The sequence below is a fragment of the Cornus florida genome, unplaced genomic scaffold (assembly GCF_030987335.1).
Source record: "Cornus florida cultivar Cherokee Brave unplaced genomic scaffold, ASM3098733v1 CherokeeBrave_3.0.0_Hap2_Chr05, whole genome shotgun sequence".
Classification (NCBI taxonomy): domain Eukaryota; kingdom Viridiplantae; phylum Streptophyta; class Magnoliopsida; order Cornales; family Cornaceae; genus Cornus; species Cornus florida.
Window position 1 is genome coordinate 103,871,264 of NW_026775575.1, and position 25,703 is coordinate 103,896,966.

At 34.1% G+C, this 25,703-nt stretch overlaps 1 protein-coding gene across 4 annotated transcripts; it reads left to right on the top strand.

Moving 5' to 3' along the window:
* Nucleotides 1-1,790: 1,790 nt before the first annotated feature.
* On the top strand, nucleotides 1,791-15,678 carry LOC132308150 (large ribosomal subunit protein uL14mz). Of its 4 annotated transcripts, none has more exons than XM_059806157.1 (5): nucleotides 1,791-1,881; nucleotides 4,031-4,113; nucleotides 11,334-11,425; nucleotides 13,022-13,397; nucleotides 15,435-15,678. In XM_059806157.1, the coding sequence occupies exons 2-4, from the start codon at nucleotides 4,080-4,082 to the stop codon at nucleotides 13,394-13,396; spliced, it is 501 nt and encodes a 166-aa protein (XP_059662140.1). In that variant the 5' UTR covers nucleotides 1,791-1,881; nucleotides 4,031-4,079; the 3' UTR covers nucleotide 13,397; nucleotides 15,435-15,678. The 4 variants fall into 4 exon arrangements, with proteins under 4 accessions (XP_059662140.1, XP_059662139.1, XP_059662138.1 ...); XM_059806156.1 differs by lacking the exon at nucleotides 1,791-1,881 and adding an exon at nucleotides 2,646-2,869 and having other exon boundaries at nucleotides 15,375-15,678; XM_059806155.1 differs by lacking the exons at nucleotides 1,791-1,881; nucleotides 15,435-15,678 and adding exons at nucleotides 2,649-2,869; nucleotides 15,068-15,366.
* The last annotated feature ends 10,025 nt before the right edge of the window (nucleotides 15,679-25,703 follow it).

A 25,703-nucleotide genomic window follows, 5' to 3' on the forward strand; every position in this document is an offset into this window, starting at 1 on the left:
ATACTACATTATGGAGTGATGGCAGTTTCGAAATTTTATGGGGAAGGGGACACTTCTTCTAGAGCGGTCTGGGGGCCCCGAAAAAAACATACACGGCTAGAACAAGTTCAGGCCTCAGGATGGACCAAAGGCCAATATAGAAGCCACGCTTGTGATCTCCACGAGACAAGAAATAAAGCAAAATATATTACATGGAGCGGATATGAAATTCACGCAAATTAGTCTAGGTCTGTAAGGCTTTGGTGTCTAGTGTGAGTTGTGATTCTTGAGGTTTTTCCTTTTTCTCTAATTATTACCATGGCAAGAAATATGCACATTTATTTATTTTTTAATAGAATTTGATCGCTATTATTTTAGTATTATAGTATTCTTGAGGATTCTTAATCATTTTTTTTTTTCAATTTTTTTTTTAACTGACAACAGGGGGTCATGGATGGGATGGGATGGGATGGGATGAATTTGGATTCTTACCCTTTTTGGAAAGACTAATTCCGTTAAATATGTAGAGGGGTTTAATTTTTTTTTTTCCCCCTCACTGTAGAGGGGTTTAATATCAGGTGTTGATTTTAATCTTGTGACATACATGTGACGTTGTATCTGTAGTGAATTGTGTATTTGAATTTCAACATTTTGATTTGTAAATAAAGGCATAGGTGAGTGTGAGACTGTGAGTTAAGGGTGCAAAATCTGTTTGGAGTACATTTTTCAAATTCAGAAAAATTCGAATAAAAATTATGAGGATAGGGGTCTATCACGTGATGTCACATGATATTATATGATAGGACCCGCATTCTTGCATCTCTAAATTCTATTTCTTCAATTTAAAAACATACAAATTTGATATTTATTTCAAACTTATTTTCATAAGTAATGCTTTTAAGAAAGCTCTCGTCACGCTATTTTAACCAATTAATTGAAATATATATTAAATTCATTTAAATTTTTATTCATCTCAAAATATTTATTTCTTAGCATTATTCATTTTTGATAGTATTAGTAATGAGATAAGGGCCGATTTTGGACATAGACGACGCAGGTCATTGCCTAAGGCTTGCTAAGAATGACGGAAAGCTCACATTGGATGCACTTTTCTCAACGATAGCATTATGGAATGGAGGCTCTTTATTCCAAACTCAGAGAGATTTTTTATTTTTATTTTATATATATATATATATTTGACTTCAGGCGTCTCAGATATATATTTTAAACAACTAAATATCACTCTAAACAAATTAAAAGTATTTTTAAAAAATAAAATAAAGCATTATATTCAACAACAATAATAATAAAATTTGCTAACTTTCTAGTTCCGAATATAAAAATCATTAAAAATGAAAAGAATAAAAAAAATAAATAATACTCAGTAAGATACTTCCTTTTTATTTATTTATTTATTATTTTGTATATGTGTGAAATATATTTTAAGACTAAAGTTGCAAATGAATCGAGTTATTCATGAACAACTCGAGGTCGACTCATTAAAAATTCGGCTCGAGCTCGTTCATTTAGTTAACAAGCCCAGCTCAAACTTATTTTCCAGATTCGTTTAGTAAACGAGTTGAGTTTGAGCAATGTTAAGTTGGACTCATGAACTCTTGTGCTGGGTTGTTTAAATAGTCATAACATTAGTAAAAAGTTTAATCCATATATACTAGCCCAAATTCATGTTTGTTTCATTGGTCCAATTAGTTGATTAGTAATTAGAAGCCCACTGACAAATAGAGCCCACTAGCTCAACTAACTATTGATGTCGGTCATTGGATGTATAATATGTTACGTAAAATGAATAGATGAAAACCCAAAGTGCAGGCGCAACCAAGCTTCTGCAACCACAACTCTTCTACGGCAATCCTCCGTTGCAGCATCCTTGGTGACATTCAGGTTGGTGTTTTTTTTCTCCCTCTCTCTCTATATATTCTTTTCTCTCCCTCTCTCTCTATATTCTCTTGATGAATCGAAAATTTGCGAAGAAGATGGGTGATTAATAGATGAAATTGGATGTCAATTCGAAGGAAACTGGTGGTGATTTTTTTGTATTGATTTGATAATCAGAAGATGGGTGACATAACGGGACGATGATATATACATAGAGCCCGAGCTCATCAAAAAATTGCCGAGCTGAACTTGAGTCTTGCTAGTCGAAGCTCGGCCGAGCCGAACACGAACCCCTACAACTTGGTTTGGCTCGACTTATTTATTGCCATAATTACAACTTTCATTCTCGGACCCGACTCCAACTTAGAGCAAATCAAGTTGACATCTCTAATCAATTCCATATATATTACTCATCCTTTTATCCATCAACAAAAAAAGTACTACCACTAAAGAGAGGCTATAACTCACGCACAAGTCAAATTGTTAGCCAACTCGCGCACAAATCAATTACTTTTCTCACTAATTTGGATAGTCTTTCACTAATTTGGATAATATTTCAATTTTTTTTTTTAAAGAATTTTAACTTGATCCAATCATATTGTTTTCGAAATAAACTATCATATTTATAATTTTTTGATTGGTTGGAATTGTGTTGAAAGATTGTATCCGCATATATTTATAGTTGTTCTTAAGTTCTTAACCGTCGCGAGTATTTGTGGGAGTGTGCGGTTATTTTTATCAATAAAATAAAATAAAATAAAATGAAAATTATAATCTGAACTAAAATGAATTTTAAATCGGGTCACCATTCAAACCCGTAAACTTCCATACCCGAGTCTTCACCCGATCATTGCGGATGCCACAACCCAATTTCCCCCTCTACCGATTTCGCTCACTCCCTCTCTTTCGACTTGCTTTCTCTCTCTAGCGCCGACGAGATAATCCACAACCGCAGAAACAATCCGGTTCTTCTCTCACTTCCATTTTAGCGAAGGTACACTCGCTCGCAGTAGCTTTAACAAGCATTTTTTTTCTGCGCTTATTGTACTGTCATTTTGATTGATCTGTTAATTTGTAACACATTTATCTTCTTCTACACTTATTCTCATTATTTTTCTATGCCACTACAGAATATATATGCTTTCCCTTATCTTTACCAGCAGAGGTTCGGGTTTTTGTCAAGATGCAGGTGTAAGATTAGGTTAGGTAATTAGGTATTGGTTTTAGTTCTTTATTTGAGAAATTTGGGATTTTTTAGTGCCATATCTTGTGGAAAATGAGTAACCCCCAAAAAATTTCAGCCTTTTGAATATTATTTCTCGTTAGATTGATGAGGAGTAGCAGACCTGTGAATTTACTTTCAAGATATGTTAATGGCCTCGATTGAGGTGTAATTTACTTTTGTGATGTTATGGAAAGTTCCTCATTTGAATTTATACTAAGAGCACAATCTTCCCTTCCACAACCTGTTAGGTTATTAACAATCTCCCCTTCCACAATCTGTTAGTTTCTGTGCAAGGGTTACTAGAAGTGTTGAATGTGACTTTGATATGATATATTATTCTTGTAAGAATTATTTATTTATTTGTTAGGCTACTAATAATTAATATGACTTGGTTAAAAAACTTAAATAATTTTTCTTTTTATAAAAAAACTGAAAATAAAAAGAACCAACTTTAGAGTTTATAGCTGCACACCTTATTTTCTACACATCTGATTAATATAAGTCAGTTTTTCTGAAATCCATGACCACTTGAATTTGGTTAGTCTTCTCGTTGTGATTGGGATATGGTGGGGTTGTGCCTTATTTGTCTGTGTCTTTTAGTATGGTAATTATCCTGAAGGAATAGAGCACTGAATTATGTGAGAGAGAAATGCATTCAACTGTTGAAATGGTTTAGTAAGTCTGTTTTGTTACGTAAACAATTGAATGGATAATTGGACAACCATCTTGCTGTCTTGTTTTAATGGTTGAAGTAATGTTGAATATTGATTCCACCCAGTTTAAAGGCATGTGAGTAATGATTATATTTGATTCATAAAAGAGAATTGATTTCTTGGTTCAGTATATTTACATTGAACTGTTCTCCTTTTTGGATGATAAAAAATGGAAAATGATTTTGTATTTATTAATATATTTATTTCACAATGACAGGAAAGATTTGGAAATTTTGTTACTTTTGCTGGCACAATATATTGTGAGGATGGCTGCATATTCTGCTTCTAAATGGTTCCGTGGTATGTGATTCTATAGTTTTTTAAGCAGTAATTGGTTGCAGTTTAAAGTAATATAAGGAGTGTTATGTAAACTATTATTGTTTATTGTCAATCTCTTTGGGATTCTTGTAATTGAACTTTATTTTGTTGTCTTTTAGTATTTTCCTGCAATTAAGCTTTCATATGGTTCACCTTCGGACAATTTGGTGTGCAGTTTCAGTGTTCTTATATCTGTATTAAGAAATCTTAACCTCTCATATGGAACTGGTTGCTTGAAATTGTGCTCCTTAGAATTCTAGTAGAATATCATTTGCAATTGTGTTTTAGGGAACAAAATGACTGATTTTATTTGGGCTTCCAATTTCAGTTCCAAGTCCCAAATTCCATGGCAATGTCATTAGACTTCTTTAAATGATGAAGTATAGACACACCACATTTATACATGAGTATGGGATATGTGTATGATATATCTAGTGGAGCATACAGCTTGCAATTGTATTTAGGATTTGAAGTTAGTTATATATACGTAGATGTTTCTTTGTTGTACATAAAGCTTTCTTATGATGTTTTCCTTTGTTTAAAGTAATGAAGTGTCCATTTTGAACACTTTTACTTGAAAACATCGTTTCATTTTAGAAAATAAAAGAAGAATAGTAACAAATATGAATATTTAGTTGTATTACCTATTCCTTCCATTTTGGGATTTAATAAAATTTGATGTTTAGACAAATATGAACTCCTTAAACATGGGTCCATATAACATAGTTTCAGGATGTCGAACACATTCTCATGTGTTGTTTTTCTTTTTCTTCCATTTTATTTTATTTTATTTTTTTGTGGAATCAATATTTACTACTATATTGAATAAACATTTAATTTCATGGAAGCACAAAACAATATTTCTTGTTTCTTTTCTTTTTTCTCGTGGACTACCTAATCTGTAATGCACGTCAGGTTAGAAGAAACAGGAAATATTGTCAACATATTTTAAATACAGATTCACTTCTGGGGTTGAAAATGGAATTAGTATTGCTTTTGTTTCCTTCTATTAAAGTGTGAAAATTCTAGGATAATTGATTCCTATATACTATATACTCTTTGGTGGGTGTAACTTATTTGAGTTTGGATCTAGCTTTTCAGTCCTGATATTGTTGAATTTAGTATATGTTAACATAATTTAGCTCAAGTAGCCTTTGATAACCTTAGTTTGTATAGCTTTGTTTTGATGGAAAAACAAGCTTACATGTAAAAAGGGCTAAGTGGGAATTTTGTACAGGATACAACCTTGGATGTGCTATAGTGAAGTTTTTGGTTGAATCATGTCGTAGTTATTTTTAAATAAGTATATTGATAGTACATTTTATTTTTGTTTAATCCGCAAAAAAGCAGTGTTTGGGCATGCCAGAGTTCGCATAGACTTATGTGGTATGTTGGGTCAAACTTATTACTAGATGATCAAGGACAATATCAGCCTTTTTTTTTTTTTTTTCTATAGCTGCTGCATTGACAACAAGGACATTTTAGTAGGAGTTAAATGGATTGAGGAATTCTTCTAGAGACAATTAATGTAGGCAGAATAACGTGGTTCAATGGGATGTTTTAACAAAGCACATTAAACATACATAGCAGAGAAACATGGTGCTATAGGAAATTAACAAAGCAGGTTAGACGTATCTCCATTGGAGAAAAGACATGTTCATTCATCGCCAGAGAGAATGTTAAGCGCGTTTTTAGGATGTTGCACTGCAAGGTCCACCAGTGTAAATAAAATACAACAGTGTATGCAGGGTATATAATGGCTAAGTTAAGCAACTGACTGTGCTGTTGGCTAAGTTAAAAAGCTAGGTTCATACCTGGCTTTTGGCTCCATCCTCAGATGTGGTGATGTGAAAATTAATCTTAGAAGTGATGTTCCCTATTATACACTAAGGTTATGCGGCTTATGTTATTTGTTGATTGTGTAATTTTTATTGATGAAATTAGAGGTCGGGAGATCAAAGAGGTTTCAAGATAAGTAAGACTAGAAATGAATATATTGAATGTAGCTTTAACAAAAAAAAAAAAAAAAAATGTAGCTTTAACGAAACTAGAAATTTAGGTGGGAATGTAGTGCATATTGTGGGTCTAGAGGTACAAAATACAAATATTATTACACGAAGTTGATTATTCATAAATAAAAAAAAAATATATGAATGATGAAATAAGAGTGAGAATATTTATTTATGTTGTTTGGTTGACAATGGTGGTGTCGGCCTGTTAGAGCACTCCATAATCTATCATCGGGCACATGCAATCCTCCCGTCCCACTGTATAATGATGATATATGAAAAAGAAACTAAATCTAGACCCGCAATCTTTACTAGTTGTCCAAGCTTGTGTTTGATTTGTAACGAAACTTCTGTGTTGATTTTTCTGTTAGCACATAAAATCTCAGATTATCAACACTTACATACACTCACCATCAAGATGCAACGGAAAAGAAACAAATTCTAGCAATAGGAACTTGTTAGAATGCACTCAATATGCTTAAAACCTATATGCTTTTGGTATGAATAAGGTCGTTGATGATGAGCGACCTATTTTCTGGGAGGAGCTTAGCCATGTCCAAGGATTGTGGTCTCCCCCTTGGTGCTTGGGAGGTGATTTCAATTCTGTCAGGTCCCTGTCAGAGAGGTCTACAGGGGGAAGAAGGTCCTTGGAAATGGATTAATTTTCTGATTTTATTGATGAGCATTTTTTTGTTGACTTGCCAATGGAAGGTGCAGCTTATACTTGGTCGAATGGTAGGGATCCAATCACTCTTTCAAGACCGGACATATTTTTAATTTTTGGGGAGTGGGAAAAGAGATTCCCGGATGTCGTTCAGACGGTGTTAGCAAGGGTCACTTCTGATCATGTTCCTTTGGTCTTGGATTGTGGGGGTTTGTGTTCTCGAAATCCCCGTTTAGATTTGAGAATTTGTGGCTACGAGCGGAGGATTTCGAAGGGAAAGTCAGATCTTGGTGGAAGGGAGTTATTGTTTCAGATTCGCCCAGTTTCACGATAACAAAGAAGTTAAGAGCTCTCAAATTTGTTCTTAAGCAGTGGAACAAGGATGTTTTTGGGAATTTGGAATGGAGGAAGAAAAAGTCCTTGCTGATTTTTCTGAGATTGATCATCTTGAGGAGCCGGTGGGGATGTGGAGTCTCTACGTTCTAGGAGAGCTTCCTGTCAGGCTGTTCTTGCTGAGATTGCTAGAATGGAGGAGATTTCGTGGTGACAAAAATCCCGGGCTCTCTGGCTAAAAGAAGGAGATCGGAACACAAAATTCTTCCACAGATTAGCTAATGCTCATAGGAGGAGTAATCATATAGGAAGAATTCGGGAGGAAGGTGTGGAGTTGTGGAGGAAGGAAGAGGTGCGTAATGGGATTGCTTCTGTTTATCAGAAGCTTTATACCGAGCCATTAGTTTGGAGGCCTAAACTTGATGATTTCCATTTTGAGGCTATTTCTGAGCTGGGTAGAGATAGGATTGAGAATCCTTTTACTGAAGAAGAAGTTCTAAAGGCTTTATCAAGTTGTAATAGGGACAAAGCTCCGGGGCCTGACGGTTTTACTATGCGTTTTCTGATGGAAAGTTGGGCTGCAGTAAGGAATGAGGTAATGGGTACTTTTCAGGAGTTTCATTCTACTGGCGTCTTTGAGAAGTTGCTTAATGCTTCATTTATTGCCCTTATCCCCAATAAGGGAGGCGCTTCTGACATAAAGAATTTCCGTCCAATTAGTTTGGTGGGCTGTATTTATAAACTTATTGCTAAGGTGCTTGCTCTAAGGATGAGGGAAGTAATGGATGGGATTATCTCGGACTCCCAGAACGCTTTTGTTGGAGGACAGCAAATTCTTGATTCAGTTCTTATTGCTAGCGAATGTGTGGATTCCTGATTGCGTAGTGGTGTTTCTGGAGTATTATGCAAACTTGATATTGAGAAAGCGTACGATCACGTGAACTAGAATTTCCTACTCTATTTGTTATAAAGAATGGCGTTTGGAAGTAAATGGAGGAAATGGATTGAGACTTGTCTCTCGTCCGTTAAGTTTTCAATTCTTGTGAATGGTTCTCCCGCTGGTTTCTTTGGTTGCACTCGGGGTATAAGACAAGGTGATCTTTTGTCATCTTTCCTTGTTCTTGTTGTTATGAAGGATTTAAGCAGACTTATGAGCAGGGCAGATGACCTTGGTTTTATTAAGGGATTCAAGGTGGGTAGAGATTCAGTCCATCAGATGGAGATCTCTCATTTACTTTTTGCAGACGATACCCTGGTTTTCTTTGATGCTGATGTGTCTTAACTCTGATATTTGAGGTGTATCCTGGCTTGTTTTCAGGCGGTTTCCGGGCTAAAGGTCAATGTGGCTAAGAGTGTGCTTGTCCTAGTAGGGAATGTTCAGGATATTTCCTCTTTAGCTGTAGTTCTTGGATGCAGGGTGAGTTCTTTCCCTATTCCTTATTTGGGTTTGCCCCTAGGGGTCTTTTCAAGGATAGTGGGGAATTGGGATTCAGTGATTGATAGGTTTGCGAAAAAATTGGCAAGATGGAAGAAGCAATACTTGTCCAAGGGGGGCAAAGTTACTCTTATTAAGAGTACGTTATCGAGCCTCCCCACTTGTTTTCTTTCTATGTTCCAAATCCCTTGCTCTGTTGCGGATAGGATTGAAAAAATTCAAAGGGATTGATTTCTTATGGGGAGGAAGGGGTGATGAGTTCAAGTATCACATTGTCAGATGGGAGCAAGTTTGCAAGTCTATGAAATTGGGTGGTCTTGGCATAAGACGATTAGTTCCTTTCAATCAAGCTCTCCTGGGTAAATGGTTATGGAGATATGGGAGGGAGGTGGTCTTGGCATAAGATGATTAGTTCCTTTCAATCAAGCTCTCCTGGGTAAATGGTTATGGCGATATGGGAGGGAAAGACATTGTCCTTGGTGCATGTTAGTCTCTTGTCGATTTGGGGAAGAGGCTAGAGGCTAGAGGCTGGTTTACACGTCCAGTTTCCCTTGTGGGAGGAGTAGGGATGTGGAAGTCTATTCGGAAGGGATAGGATGTCTTTTCTGCTCATATCAGATTCAAAGTCCGTGATAGACGTCGCGTTCGTTTTTGGGAAGATCTTTGGTGTGGTGATCAACTACTATCTCGTACATTTCCTAGATTATTCAGTATTGCAGTTGATAAACACGCTTATGTAGCTGACTGTTATCGGCTTGATAGCAGTGGGATTACGTGGGATGTACACTTTTGGTGCTCTTTTCAGGATTGGGAGTTGGATGAGGTATGCGTTTTTCTGGATCTTTTGTATCGGCAGGAGGGTGTTGGCAGAGATATTGACTATTTGATTTGAGTTCCTTCTTCCCACCGTCGTTTCGAAGTAAGATCCTTGTTCTTTTGTCTGTCTAATTTTGATAATCGTGACTTCGCGTGGAAGACTATTTGGCGATCCATGGCTCCAACTAGGGTGGCTTTCTTTGTTTGGACTACTGTTTGGGGAAAGATTCTGACAATTGATAACTTGAGGAAAAGGGGCAATTGTATTGTTAATTGGTGTTGTCTATGCAAGAAAGATGGGGAGTCAGTTGATCACCTCCTTATGCATTGTCCTGTGGCAAACGACTGTTGGAATCTTATTATTAGGTTGTTTGGCATGTGTTGGGTAATGCCACGATCTACTAAGGAATTGATTCATGTTTGGAGAGGATGTCGTGTGAGAAGGGATGTACGCTATTTCTGGAGAATTGTCCCACATTGTGTATGATGGTGCATTTGGAAAGAGAGAAATAGTAGAATGTTCAAAGGGAAAGAGTCGTTTACAACAATGGTGAAATTTCACATTCTTCGTTCTCTTTTCAATTATGTGAAGAGGAGCTCTTGTTCCTCTTCAGATGAGTTAATTATTTTTTTGGATTCTTTGGGGCCTTAGCCCCCAGTTCCACTTCTGTATAAGGGACACGTTTCCCTTTTGAACACCTTTTTATGTTATTATTACTTATATAAAAAAAATGAATAAGCTTGCATTTATTTTCTAAAGATATATTAGACACCCATAGGAGATTAGTTTTAAGAGAGATTATGTTTTATTTGGAATTTAGATTTCCTAAGTCTTGATTGATCAAGATAAGTGTCGATTGATGAGACGTGGCTAGTGGCATTCGATTGATCCATCACTGATTGAACCGCCCTGTCCTTATAGAAGCAAGATTTAGAATAAGGAACATTCCAAAGTCACTTCTATTCATCCCAAAAAGGATTTTAATTCATCGAAACATGTCAACATAAAATTTAAGAAACCCTATCTTCAATGAATGCATATGAACATGAACTTTAATTGGCGAGTGCATAGTTGAGTGTAATTACTTTTTTTTCCTTGAATGTAGCTTTAACTTCTGATTCTGCCCTTAGACTGAGGTAACATAAGTAGTCTTACTTTTGAAAAATTTAATCAAAAGCTAAACTAAACATATAGAGACATACATGCTTTGAGTTTTGAGCAAAATTTGTTAACACACGTCCTATTGACCTAACAAAAGGTACTGTTAATAAAAGGCAAAATTAATATAGGTGGAGATAGTAATTAATGATATCATAGTATATAGTTTGACAGAGGTTATGGCCGTAGATAGAGTGAAATGGAAAAATATGATTTATCTACTCGACCTTAAATAGTTGTGTAAAAAAAAAAAGGAAGCTTTTAAGTAGGCAGCTCCAGTGTAGGTAATCACATTCTTACTCATGGTTCCTTCTCTGAACTCTAATTTGGTGAACAAAAGTTGATTCACATTATGTGGAGGTGTGCTTGCTTCCACACTCAATGCTGACTCCTTTCTTAATAGCTGATGTAGATCGACGAATGCAAAAACATGCCATCTTCCTATGATTTGGATGCACTGTCTAGTGTTATGTGGGTTTACACTATGTTATATTTATAGAAGAGTAACCCATCTGATCAAAGAGATGGTTTCGAAAGAAAGGCCCCAAAGGGTCGGGCATGTTTGAAAAATTCAAAATTGTGCTTTGCATGATGTTTTTATTAGAGAAAAACTGAATAGAATATAGTTTGTACATGTTTTGCTGCAGTGATTCTCTTCTACTTATTCTCTCTATCAGTCTATCTCTCTTTGATTTGTTTGTGTTCCTCTTTCCTTTTTTCTTTTCTTTTTTTATTCTCTTAAATACTAATGCTGTTTTATCACTGTGTGCGGGAAAAAAATATTAGGGGCCCGTTCATTGTTGGGTGGACTCACTAACAATTCTTCTGGTTCGCTGAGAACATCGCATGAGATAACATGCAGTGATTTTTTGTCTCAGGTTAGTGTATTTCTGTGTTTTATTATTATTATTTTTTAAAATTCATCATTGAGGACCAACTCTTGGAAAAATAAGGATTTGGGCCTCAGCAGCTCATATCAAAGCACGTGCATACCAATCTTGTAATGTTAAAATATATATATTTTTTAAGTTGAGGATGCATCCTTTAACTTATATTCTTTTTAATTGTTATAGATTAATTTTGTTGTTTTGGAATTGAGAGTAAAGTTGTATTAAATTATTAGAAAGTGATTTTCCATGATTCTGCATAAATAGTACAGATGGACAAATAAAAAATTCTTAATTGCTTCTGTGAAATTTTGTGTGACTAATATGTTGACGTTTTTCATTGAGAAAATCAAGAGATTGGTGTAAGTGTTTGTCGCGTGTCTTACTTTTTTACTATCTTTTAATGTTAATTGATTTTTGCCAGAATGTGAGTAGTGTTAGCTTTATTCTCTATTTATATGAAAATAGTTTTATTTAGAAATTTAGTTTGAGTTATTTTTCTACTAGTTTTATAGAATCTTACGATCTTCGATCCGATTCTACGATCCCGATCCTATAGACCATCCATCGATCCTATTTAGAATCCCTATCCTGACAACCTTGAGAAAAATGGGAATTAAGATCTCATATATAAACTGTCTTGTCTAAAAGGAGAAGACACGCGTATAAGCTGAGGAATGGATTTTTGCAGGCTGAAAATGTTGAAGTTTTTCCGATGTTGATTCTAGTTGTTGATTATATATTAATAGGTCGAATTACTGTTAGTATATTTGTCAAATTGTATCTTGGATAAAACCCTGCAGAAAATCACTGAAAAAAGTGAATTAAATTTTTGACGGCCAGAATATTCTCCTTTCAAGAGCTGTCAAGGGCCAACACTGGATCTGCCCTGGGTGTTATTGGACCTAAGATGGACCCATGACTGAGCAGGAGTACATCTCCTTACTCAGCGTATGCTCCTTTTTTCATTCCATCTTAAGTCCAACGTCTAATTGCTGGTCAAGTAATAATGGTGAGCCTATAACATACCCATGACCTTTTTGCAATATTTCATTTTATTGGCAGGATAAATTTGGTTATTTAGAGCCTATAACACACCTATGACCCGTTTGCAATATTTCATTTTATTGTCAGGATAAATTTTGTTATTAAGTGTTTATTTTGCGTTTTGTTTTTCTCGAAAAAGTCACATAAGTTTGTCAGTTATCAGGGTTCCTTTAGTATAGGGTCTGTTTGAAAATAATTTTAAAAAAATTAAGTGTTTTTTTGTTTTGTTTTGTTTTGTGTTTTTTTTTTTTTCCTAGTCCTTAGAGCAAGTAAGATTTTGGTTACTGATATAAATTGCATTTTCAAGTTGAAATTAAAGAATGCTAGTGCAGGTCGCAATAAGTCATTTTGGAATGGTCATTCTTCCACTGAAGAATTTATAGATCACTTATTAAAGTATGTCTTGTTTTTCCCTAAAACAAAGCAATCTAGGTACTGTGATGTGAAGCAATGCACATAATCTTTGATTAGGTTTAGTGGCATGCCGTTTCTTTAACGAAAGTCCATACTTGAATTCTGATTTCTTTTGTATTCATACAGCAACATAGGACTTTCATACAAATGAGAACCAATCTTAAGGTGGTGGACAACTCGGGGGCAAAACGAGTTATGTGCATACAAGCTTTGAAAGGCAAGAAAGGGGCAAGATTGGGGGACACAATCGTTGCATCAGTGAAAGAAGCACATCCAGGTGGCAAAGTTAAGAAAGGAAAAGTCGTGTACGGTGTTGTAGTACGTGCTGCCATGCCGCGAGGCCGTTGTGATGGGAGTGAGGTCAAGTTTGATGACAATGCTGTGGTCCTTGTCAACAAACAAGGTGAACCGATTGGAACCAGAGTATTTGGGCCAGTCCCACATGAGCTAAGGAAAAAGGGGCATATTAAGATTCTCAGTCTCGCGGAGCATATTGCCTGAGGTATTCACTTCTTGCTGTCTGGTGCTTTTGATGCATTCTTATTGGTTTTAGATTGCATTCTATTGAGTCATCAAAGAACCAAAAGGAGTTCTGTGCTAAATCTATTTGGAGCTGAATTTGGTCGTATTCTGCGCTGCAAGTTTGTCATTCCAAAACTTAGCTTTTAATTCATAATGATTCTTTTTTATTTTATCTATATGGTATATAATGAGACTATATTATATTTCGTTAGAAAAAAGTAGATGATCTTAATAAGATGTTAAGAATGTAATGTATTCCACAAGACACAATTGATACTCTTGTGTAATAAACACCCCGCTTATACGCCAATGTAATATATTCCTTTAGACACAATTGTTGCTCGTGTAATCACACCCTACTCCTACGCCCTTGATGCTCTTGTATAACCAACACTCCCACCCTCAAGTCTCTTGGCTCTTGCTATTATAGTTTGCTAATTTATGCTACGACCAGAAAGATAATCCTGTGCATGGCACTCCATTGCATACACACAATGAAATGACCCCACTGTTGCCAAGTGCGATTGCCACCTCCGCTGTCACCAATGCCACCTTAACCAACACCTACTATGTTTTCCAAATACTTTGATAATGCCATTATAAAAATGAAAAATGCAATCATGGAAGGTGATTTGAGAAGCTGGATTGTTGTCTAGAAGAAGAAAAGAGGAATACAATGGGATAGAATACTCAATCGATGAGTTAACATCTGAACTACCCTTATCACTAAGGTAACGTCATCATTTATATTACCTACCGTGCTTCTTCAAGATGATACACCCAATCATATGAATTTTTTCCCTTTTAGTTGTATCATTATGCTGTATTATTATGCTTTCACTTCTTTGTAGAACTAAATACTATCTTCCAAGTCATTTTCTTTTCTCTTTTATTTTATTCAAGAGAGAACAAGTCAAAGACTCAAAGGGCCCCCCTCCCGCCCCACCCGAAAAAAAAAAAAGGTTACATAGCCTAAAGAATATGCATAAAGGCAATTTGTAGACTAACCAAAATAAAAAGAACAGCGAGACAGATGGTAATTTCTGGCAAACTTTGTACTGATGAACCAAAAAAGTAACCAAATTTTAGGGATGGAAAATGTTATACAAACCCACCAATCTGCTAAAATCGGATAGGAATCTGGTTATTTTAACATGCAGGTTGAAAATCAGTTGGATAGAGTAAATGTAGAGATTTCTTGGTTTGAAATTTGTTGAATAAGGATATCCATGTTCAACTTGTTGGCTCATTGTAGGTTTAACATTTATGAAATTGAGTTTTCTAAACCCCAAACCCTTGCTAGGTTTCGAGTTGACTACCAAGACATGATTTAGTGGCATCTCCCCTGTTTTCAAAAGGGATGGTGGAGGGTTCAAGTCTCCCCAAGGGTATTATGAGATTTATTTGTCAAGTTTACCAGAAAAAAGGAAAAAGATTGGGGTAGTTTGACATAGGTCTACCCAAAGTGCGTAATTTTCATTCCTAGTCACGTCTAATTTAAGATATATACCTGGTTGCAATAATTATAAATTTATTTTCATCTTGTATCAGATTCGAAGTCCGGTGTGTTTTGATTGAATTGGTTTTGAAAAAGCAAACATATTGCTCCCTTTTATGTGTATACATGTATGCATTTGTTCGTGGATTCAGGTTATTTGTTGCAATGCCTTGTTGTCTTCAGCAGTCTATTGGTTCCTCTTGCATACGAATAAAATGAAGGAGAGGATACTAAAGTTCATTATTGAGAACCAAGCCTGATGGATACTCGACTTACATCAAATCTTTGTTATTAGTTTATTTATTCTACTGTAATCAAAGAAAATAGAAAATAGAAGAAACCTCAAGCAAGTTGTATCTTCCTTTGGTTTTGATCTAGAAGAGTTGTTTTGCTTCCGCAATAAAGATTGACCTTGTAATTCCAATCAAGCATGAACTGTATTTTTTTCTTCTTCTTCAGGTAAGCAAGCATGAACTGTTGATTGCTGGTTTTCTTGCTCAATTCCTTTAATTTTTTCAGGTGATGCGTGGTTGGCTGTGTCGTCCACCAAGGTGTTTTTTGTTGTAACTGGGAGTCCAATGATTAGGCTATTTTGGAGGTTTTAGTTTAAATTGTAATAGAAAATAGTATTATACGATGGAATGCATGGTTTCATTATGATGGTTGGCTTTCATGTAGCGGGTTGGTAGTTCCATTTTGGATGTTTGGCCGTTGATTCCTATTTCATTTTTGCTAATTTAAATAAAAAATGCAATTTTAACAATTTGCAGCTATTTCTGTGAGGTTTTTGATTTGTTTCTGTTGAACCTACTTCCTCTCCAGGTTGGGGTATACGGTGGGGCAAATCCAGTGCACAAAAATGTGATGTTACTCATTTATCAAAACAACCGTGGCTTTGTACTATTGAACTTCACCGCGTTAAAAAGTGAATTTCACCACTTTTATTGGTAGTAAAAATTGGTGAATTTTCACTATTATGGTGTTGAAATTCACCATTTAAAGCAATGAAATTAAAAATTGAATGTGGTGTTTTAAAAAAAAAAAGAAAAAAGAAGTTGTCTACCGAAGATTTTGATTCATCTTAACAAGAAATAATTCTATGTGGTATTTTGTTTAGTTATTAGCCATTTTGGTGTTGAAGGTTGGTGGTGCAGTTATTTATCTATTTTTATGATGTGGTTGTCTTGAAGAAAGCAGAATATGGAATATGGTACTCTCGATCTTCATAGCATTTTATGCTGTCTGGTAAGAGGGTGAAAAAGTGCGTTGTAGGGATGGTACAAAGGACTAGGTACTCTGGAAAATGGTAAGTGTCCCTGTTTTTTGTTTGGTTGAGTGGAAGGGATATAGAAATGAATAAAGGGAACCTTCTTTTTTTTATTTTATAGGAAGATGGGATGGAGAGATTACTATTTCAGCCTCATTATATAATTTGACCAAAGTTAGTCAAGGGCAATAATCTCACATCATATTATACATAACACTAGATATCATTCTCCCCCCTCCTCCAATCATAATTCTCTTCAATTTTCTCTCTTACCAAACAATGGAATTTTTTAAATTTTGTCCCTCCCTCATTTTTTTGAGCATAAATCTCTATCTTTGACACGGTCTCCACAAGCTTGAAATCAAATTATGTGAACAAAGAAGCATTTTATAAGAGGACAACACAGTCATTCTATGTTACTAATAGTATTATGAAGTATATACCTATTACCTACATATGACTATAAAGTATATCCCTATTACTTATTTAGCACATGTATCATCGATTATATTAGTAAAATAAAATATTAATTACATTTGTTCCAAAATTTGAGTAACATGCAAATCACTAGTAAGTCGTATCTGCAAAATGACCGACTATTTATTGTATCGTTTAACCGACTGACATGGACACGTACGTGTGGTGGGCCTGTCTGTGTGAGATTGGCTTAGCTCATCGGTTCAAGAAGAATTTTCGTATTCTTTGGTTTTAATACGACCAGTTTATTTATTTATTTATTCGTGTGCGTGAATAAAATGAAATTTTATAACAGGAAGTTTTCAAATTTGGAAACAAACGAATTTAAAATTTCAGGGGAGCTGCCCATATGTTCCAACTTGAAACACATACTTGAGCATTTACAACAGTCAGCTAGTTGTTGGACTTATATATATATATATTCAAAGCAACTCGTGATTTTGAATTGAAACAGAAGGCAAAACATCGCTAACTCCTAACCACTTTTACACATTTTATATATGTTTTTTTAGGCCATATTCAGTAGCACAAACCACGTACAATTAGAGACTCAGACACACCTCACAGACTGTGTCTCTGTTATAAGTTATAGTTGTTGATGATGATGAGTTGTGTACATTAATTTGTGTCTCTCTCTCTTGGTTGACTAATGAACCAGATAGAGACCATACTAGCCCATGGTGGAGGCCATGCAAAGCCACACCATAAACTGCATGCATTGGCCTGTCACATGTACATACCATACCCCCAACACCTCATATTTATTTTGCTTTTATGACTATCCAAAGTCAACATTTTATCCCACCCTCATCAAAACGAAAGTGATTGGTCCAATAACTGGTAAATTTCTGTGTTTTTTAGATCCTTATATTTGTCAATTGTCGGTATAACATTGCATTGGTATTCAAATTATATATATATATATGGAGGTTAATTAACATATACTGCAATAAATATGTTTATGAGGACACATGGGTTGGTAGTAGTTAACAAACACAAAACACATTTGATTTTAGAAGATCATGATTCATGCATTTCAGAGTGCAACAATGATTTTCAATTCATTCTCTGATCGATCCACGGAGAGAGAGACAGGGGTTGACTTCTCTGGGTGATTAATGCCTGTTCACTTCTCTGGGTGTTTAATGCCTATATCAGAAACTTCTGTAGAGTTTGAATTCTTAATATATATATATATATATATGGTCAGGACAGAGTTGACTTTTTGTTTCTTAAACTGCAACTGATCAGCTGGATAAATTATATAGCGAGGGAAAATAATGAGTATTTTTTTCTTCTTCTTAAAACATAAATCATATAGGAATTTGGTGGACACTTTCTTTCAGGAATTCATTCGACTCGGTGAACATTTAATAATATACAAAATTGAGAGTCCTCTATCCCAAAATAGTTGGTCAATTTGGGACAGTTCTTAAAGTTTTGAACTATTTTGAGATAAAGAAAGTAAAATTTAACAATTAAAATAATTGATTCTGTTAGGTTACTCTCAACACGGTTCGTGGTGTCACGAACTCGTTTGAGATTACGTTTGTAACGCTTTAAATTTAAAAGTGTTTTAAACAATATTGTTACTAAACAAATTTTAAAGTACTTTATATAAAAAAAAAAAAAAAAAACACTTTACATAATGCATTATAAAACACCTAACATGCTTTTTATTGACAATACTTTTATAACAACTCTATGATAACAATGCTTTTGCCATTACAACAACAACACCAAACGGACTCTATGAACCATATAGTAGAAATTTTGCATGTCCTGCTAAGGTGAGTAAGATATTTAGAAAAGGTAATGCTATGACAAATCGTGGCAAAGTACAAAAATAATTAAGAAATAACATAGACGATATATATTAGTTATCACACACCACACTGAACACATACTTAAGGTGTTTTGGACTTCACGAATGATAATCAAAAAAGAGATTTTAGTATGTGAAAATAAAAAATGAAATGCACAAGTTTCACTATTCAATCAAAATAATAGAAATCCTAATACCTTCGTACATGTTAGGTTATATAGACTAGAAATTTAGTTGAAACCTGCCCAAAATAAAAATGGGCTAAAATGATATATCAATCGGGTCCAAAGACTCTAAACAGGATTGCGACCAAAATCAAGTCACACAACTCAACAGTGTTGTGCGTGCATTGGTCTATTACATATTGTCATAGATAAGCTAAAATGAGTAATTGCTTACCCCCCAAAAAATTATTTACCAAAAAAAAAAAAACACTATTTGCTCATTAATATGTGATGGATTGCCTTTTCAATGGGAGAAAAGTGGTTATTTATTATCCAAGTTTGTGTCACATCAAACTATATATGTATATATTTTGGTGTTGCATGAGTGTACAAATCTAAAAATTACAAAACAATCAAAATTAAAATTAGTTTGACAATCGGTTTTGAAGATTGATAGGAAAACTGATGGAGTTAAAAAGAAAGTGTGATTTTCTAAAAATTATTTTTCGATCGTTTAATTCCTGATGCTTTCTGTTAATGAAACTTTTTATTTGTCGGTAAGAATTATTAGATGGATAATATTTGTCCATTGGAAGCTTATAATTACCACGTATGTGACGCAATATTAAATTGACACGTGTCATTGCATTTAAAATAATAAAAAATAAATAATTTGATAGTTATTCGAATTAAACCCAAATGAATCCCAATCAATGATGCGTTAAAAAATGCTTCTCTCAAAATTCCCCCTAGCTACAGGGTGGAATCCACCAAGCAAGCGTAAAAGAATGAGCTAGCTCTGCCCAGGTACTAGCTCGACACGGGATTTGGTTTGTAAGGTCTGCCTATAAGTATGAATTTTAATGCACCTATAGTGTTAAGGGCTCTTCTATGGCGAAAGGGTTCTAACAAAAGCCTGTAAATCTCCATTCCACTAAGCATATTGATTGGTCTTGTCTTGCAAAGTGTCCTTTTATGGTAAAATAGAGATTTGCTTTCAGAAAAGAGTGCATTCTAGAAGTTGTGAAAGGATAGAAAGAAGGAAGGAGTGACTTTAGCTTCAGCATAGGCACAGCGCATCATCATATGCTTGAGAGGAGTTTTCCCTCTCTAAAAATATGAGGGGGAGGGGGAGGGGGATGAGATTAGAAAGCGTGAGAAAAAGGGAGAAGAGAGAGAATTAAGATTTGATTTGGAGGGTTTTAATAATAGTTATCAAGTTATTTATTTTTTAATATTTTAAATGCATAAATACTTGTCAGTTTAATATTTCACTCATAAGTAGACAAATATTATTCTTATTAGATACACCATCAGGCAATGACTCATGCATAAAGTTTGAATACTTGTACCCTAGAAACAATTGTTAGTGTTAGTTTATGACAATTCGAACTAGTTCACATGCACTATTATTACTATATGTGACCACATGTCAATCATTAAATGCTGATACATAGTATTTACAACGTCAATGTGGGGTTCTAAAAGATATATTACGGTTAAAATTTGGTATTATTTATACAGAGTGGTTGCTAAGCAATGACACATATATCACCTTTGTTCATTTGGATTTTGGACACACCGTCAAAGTAAATAAATATCCTTGAGCTGCACAATTACAAAGTGCTTGATGTCTTTTATATATATATATACTCAAAACATGTACAGTAGTAATTAGGAAGCATTGCCTGCACATAAAGGAAAGGATCTATAAAACCTGTAGCATTACTCGTGTGATAAAACCTATTTTTCAAACTTGTACAGCTCTCAATTACTGCATTTTGTTTGTTTAGGGGAACCGAACAATAGCAAGTGGGGTCCCCAAAACTAGGGTTTATTACGAGTGTTTGGTTGGGATCATCGAATTGAATTGCTTCAAGGAATTAATATCCTATTATTCTTCTCCAAACAAGTGTATGGTTAGCTTATTGCCGCCTTCCTGCAAAGTGCAAACCCAAGATACACGTTCCTCGAAGGTGTCAAATTAAATATATTCTTCAAAATATATATCATTGATTATGGAAATTAAATAATAGCTTTTCTTTTAATTTTGAGTTTAAATCGTTTCTTTTTCTAAGCCACAAACTCAGAAAACTAGGAGCACCATGAAAATTTTACCCAATGTTGGCATTTAATACTTTTTAATGAAAATATCAATTAATGTCAAATGTTTTATTTACTTTTGGATAATTTGCACTTACACTTTCTCGGGTTTGCAATAAAACAAGTAGATACAACTTAGGGAGATCTAGTGTAATCCAATTGCCCCCTCAAGTTTGCAAACTTGAACAACAACACCTCAATCATGGTAAGAGTACCTAATTGTCCTTTAACTTCTGAGTTCCATTTAAATTATTAAAATACAATATTAACCTTTAGAAGTCCTTTTATTTGACTAAAATGACCCTTAGCAAGAAAAAAAAAAAAAAAAAAAAAAAAAAAAAAAATCAAACTCCACCACTGTGACTGCCAATGCCATATGCAGACAAACAGGGGCAGACCCAATAATTTTTAATTGGTAGGGCCAAACTAGTAATGTAAAATTAAAATTTTAAAATAACATATAATTATTGTATGAATTTTTTTTGTGCAAGTTTAATGTATATTGTTAAAATCTGCTTATAAATAATATGCAATAAAATTGAAGAGAAAAGTTGTCGATTGAATCATTGATTTTTTTTTTTTTTAGTTAGCACCAGGAACTCACCTTGGCAGGGCTCATTCGGGACCCACCCTAGGCTACAAACCTGGGGGTGCAGAGTCTCGCCCCAAGGATACACCAGGTAAGTCGGAGAAATTGGATGGCTTGGTAGGAGTCGAACACTGGCCGATTGGATGCCAACTCGGAGCCCCTACTATCACTGCCAAGCCCCCGGGAGCTAATTGAATCATTGTTGTTGTTAAGTGAATAATTTTTTTTTTTTTTTTTTCCTTTCTAATTTATAACAAATAATATTTATGTCTGTATGCGAATGTTGTTATAAGGATTACCATAATAAAATATATATATATATATTACTAAATTTGATACAGCAAGAGGTTTATTGGAATTTGAAGGGGTTAAAAGTAATTTCATTATTAAACTACGTTTAATATCAGGGAACCAACTAGATTTTTTAAAACAAAATTAGAAAGATCAACTTTAATTTTTATATAGAAAACAACTAGTATTTATAATTTAGTACTATAAATAGAGTGTTACAAAAAATTTGAGGGGACCAACTTTAATTTTTGTGTAAAACATTACCAAAAATAATTTTAATTTAATACTATAATAAGTTTTTGCAAAAAAAAATTGTGAGGCCATGGTGGAGTTTTTTTTTTTGTTTTGTTTTTTTTTTTGGACATGGTCCATTTTGGTCAAATCAAAGAATTTTTAAATTTTAATATTATACTTTCATGATTTAAATGGGTCAATTCAGAAGTTAAAGAATAATTACGTTGAGAGTGTTGTTGTTCAAGTTTGTAAACTTGAGAGGACAATTGGATCACACTCTTCTTATTTTATATCTATTTTTTTTATTGTAAATCTAAGAAAGTGTGAGTGCAAATTACGCTTTATTTATTATTTATTATGATAATTTGAAAATCTGTTGTCTTATTATCAAATCATTTTCGTGTCACTGCATGTCATTATTGCTCTGATGATGGTCGGAATAGGCAAACTGGGTGAAAAAATATATAATCTTCTCTCTTATTTATGAAATTCGTTGATGTCCGGCTCAAATTGATCATAATCAGACTTCTTGGTGGCATTATCACCATTGAAAATTGAACTACATGGTTAACATTGTGTAACATTAATTTAAAAAAAAAAAAACATTAATTGAAAATGTATGACATCAAATCAAGAAAAAGATTTAATGGGCAGACCACTATTATTGGTCTAACGTCATGCCATAGTGATGAAAAGGTAGTGAAGTTTAGATCCAAATTGATGATGTGAACCGTCACGATGATAATTGTCACAGGGGTACAATAATCCTCTGGCAATGCAACTAAATTTGGCATCACTTCAATGTCAAGATTAATTCGATTAGACAAATGAAATTAATTGTGTGTATATATATATATATATATGGTTTTATGAAATTGGATATTAAGTTGATGAGATTTCATCACCTACAAAAAGAGGCTCTTCAATAAGCCTGCTGCCATCCCATGCATCGATACAAATATCATATATATATATATATATATATATATATATATATATATATGTATGAAGTACTAGCAATCTAACCGTACTTACTTACGTCCTTGTCCTTTGTTGTTAGGTTTCAGAATTACCCATTAGTTGAGAACCTATGAAGCACATACACGAATACGGGACACAGGTACGATAAGACACGGATACGGCGACACGATAAATTTTAAAAAAATAGGACACGGACACGGCGGGGATAAGCCTATAAAATGATATATATAGATATAGATAAATATAATTATATATTCAAAATATAATTACTAGAATCTTATACAGATAAATAAAACAACAATAAATAACAGAATCAATTTTAATAATTTCATCTCTGTTATAAAAAAAAATATAAACAAGACAAAACAGAAAATAAATGAAAAATAAAATTGATCCAAATTCCAAACGAAGATGTGCAGAAGAGACATAACTATAATGAACTAAATATGTATATGAATAAATATATATACTTTCAGTTTTTCACAAAGTTTTGTTCATGTAACTTAAATATATATATCTATATATATATATATATATATATATATATATATATATATCTTGTTCATGAAGAGAGATAATTGAAGAAGAGGAGAGACTGAGAGGAGTGAGAGAAAATAAATTTTGTCTCACAGAAGTGTCGGATAGTGTGTCCAAGCCTCGGACACGCGTGTCCAATAAAAAATAATATTTGGACACTTTACAAAAGTGTTGGACACGTGTCCGAACCTCGGACACAGGTGTCGATGTCCAAAAAATATCCGACACGGGTACGGGTCCCCTGGGGGGAGTGCCCGTGCTTCATAGTTGAGAACCCAAACAAACTCATGGTGAGAGTGGTACGTTCTTGCTTGTAAATAATATGTACGCGGTACAGATTCGATAAAAGATTTCAGGCTAGGAAAAGAACAAGAACGCACCACTCCCATCATGAGTTTGTTTGTGGAAAAAGAAAAAGAAATTACAAGTTTCGGTGTCCAAATTCTCCATTTTTCTTCAAAAATTCTATAATATTCTTGGGATATTTCAACACAGTGGTATCAGTGTATCACTTCCAATTAAAATTCTTAGTTTTCTTTGCTAAATGAAGAAGTGGAGGGTTTCAAAATAAATGAGAAATTTTAATTATAAGGGATATCCCGGAAGTATTGTAGAATTTCTTAACAAAAGAATCCTAAAACCAAATCCATGACCCACAAGAGAAAAACGGGTCATAACCTTCCACCCATTTTGGATCAAAATCGATGACAAATGCGACTCGAATCGAACAAAACTTAGACCATAACATCATAGAAACCCAAAATTAAGATTGCACAATTGATTTTTGAAATTTGAAATTGGACCATATACCATTTGAGAGCACTAAAACTAAAATGATGTTTTAGGACAAAATGTTGGTAGCAATAATCTGGTGCCACATTGTTTGCCTTCCACCATAATCCCATATCATGAGAAACCCCAAATTGGCCTCCATGTTATGGTTGCTGTCTGAAATTAAACCACACAAACATAATGTTAGGGAGGTTAACAAATTCATGATGTTGACCATCACATGTTCAATGGCAACAGAAATTATTGAGATCGACCATCACATGATGTTGTTAGTAGTGCAAAGGCAGACACTTAAAACCTTTTTTTTGGTCCGATGGATCACAGACTTCACAGTTCTTAAGTAGGGTAAAAAGGTTTAAAGATGTCGAAATCACATTCATAAGGGATGTGAAACAGGCATTATCTGCATTTAATGGGGTTTATGTAACTGTTGATTCTAATTTATGACAATCCTTATCTTTTTCAAACTTTTTCAGCAAAATTAATGCACCACTATTGTACTTTCCGTAACTACCACTGATACAAACTCCAAAACAACCAAAGACCCAAAGACTAAAAATTAGAAATCTAGGACATTTTGATAGATTATCGTATTTAAAATCAATACACAAATGTATCTCCCAAGGAACTTCAATTCCTGTCAAATGGACTCACTATACTATACGCAGAAAATTTCTTTTTTCCCTCCCTTTATTAGGTAAGCAAGTCACACATACTCAAAGTTGACTCCCTTATGTGGAATGAACCCCTTAACATTTGTATGCGGTACCAGTCACCTGACATGTTGAAAAGTTGAAGAGGTCAAATCTTATTTCGAACTATGTCTCTTGTTGGCATGGCGTGTTTGTCATAATGTAACATTAAATGTATTCGGCGCTTAAAACATTAATGACTCTCAAGTAGAACATTAATGGTGACTATTGAGACAAGTAGTTCACAATTCCTTTATTGCCTTATTGTCAAGAGGAGTGGTATCGGGGCACGAGTTGCCCTTTCAGAGTCACATCTCATTGGTTGAAAAATCAATTATTAAAGGTTTAATTAATACTCACTTCCTATTTCTGTGCGACTTTACAACTTAACCTTTAATAACCAAATTACCTTTTTAAGTTATTTCGTGTTTCTTTCCTTCCTTATATATATAATATGCTCACCTCTACACCCTCATCTCATTGAAAAATCAATTAAAAAAGTTATCCTTAATGTATCTCTTATTGTTATGGAATTTTAAAACTTAAATTATTAGGACCAAATTAACCTTCTAAATTATTTCCATTTTTTTTTTCTACAGCCTCATCTCATTGAAAAATCAATTATAAAAGTTATCATTAATGTATCTCTTGTTTTTATCGAATTTAAAACTTAAATTATTAGGACCAAATTAATCTTCTAAATTATTTCAATTTTTTTTTTCTATCCTACGTGTATAAGTACCTACCCTTCATTCCTTCTTTTTGTTTTTTCAATTGTTTATATATATATATATATATATATATATATATATATATTATAACCACCTGTTACTATT

Coding starts and splice junctions, on each gene's coding strand:
- LOC132308150 (XM_059806157.1), top strand. CDS start 4,080: ATGGCTGCATATTCTGCTTCTAAATGGTTCCGTG. Junction 4,114..11,333: donor TGCTTCTAAATGGTTCCGTG/GTATGTGATTCT, acceptor AAAAAATATTAG/GGGCCCGTTCATTGTTGGGT. Junction 11,426..13,021: donor GCAGTGATTTTTTGTCTCAG/GTTAGTGTATTT, acceptor GTATTCATACAG/CAACATAGGACTTTCATACA.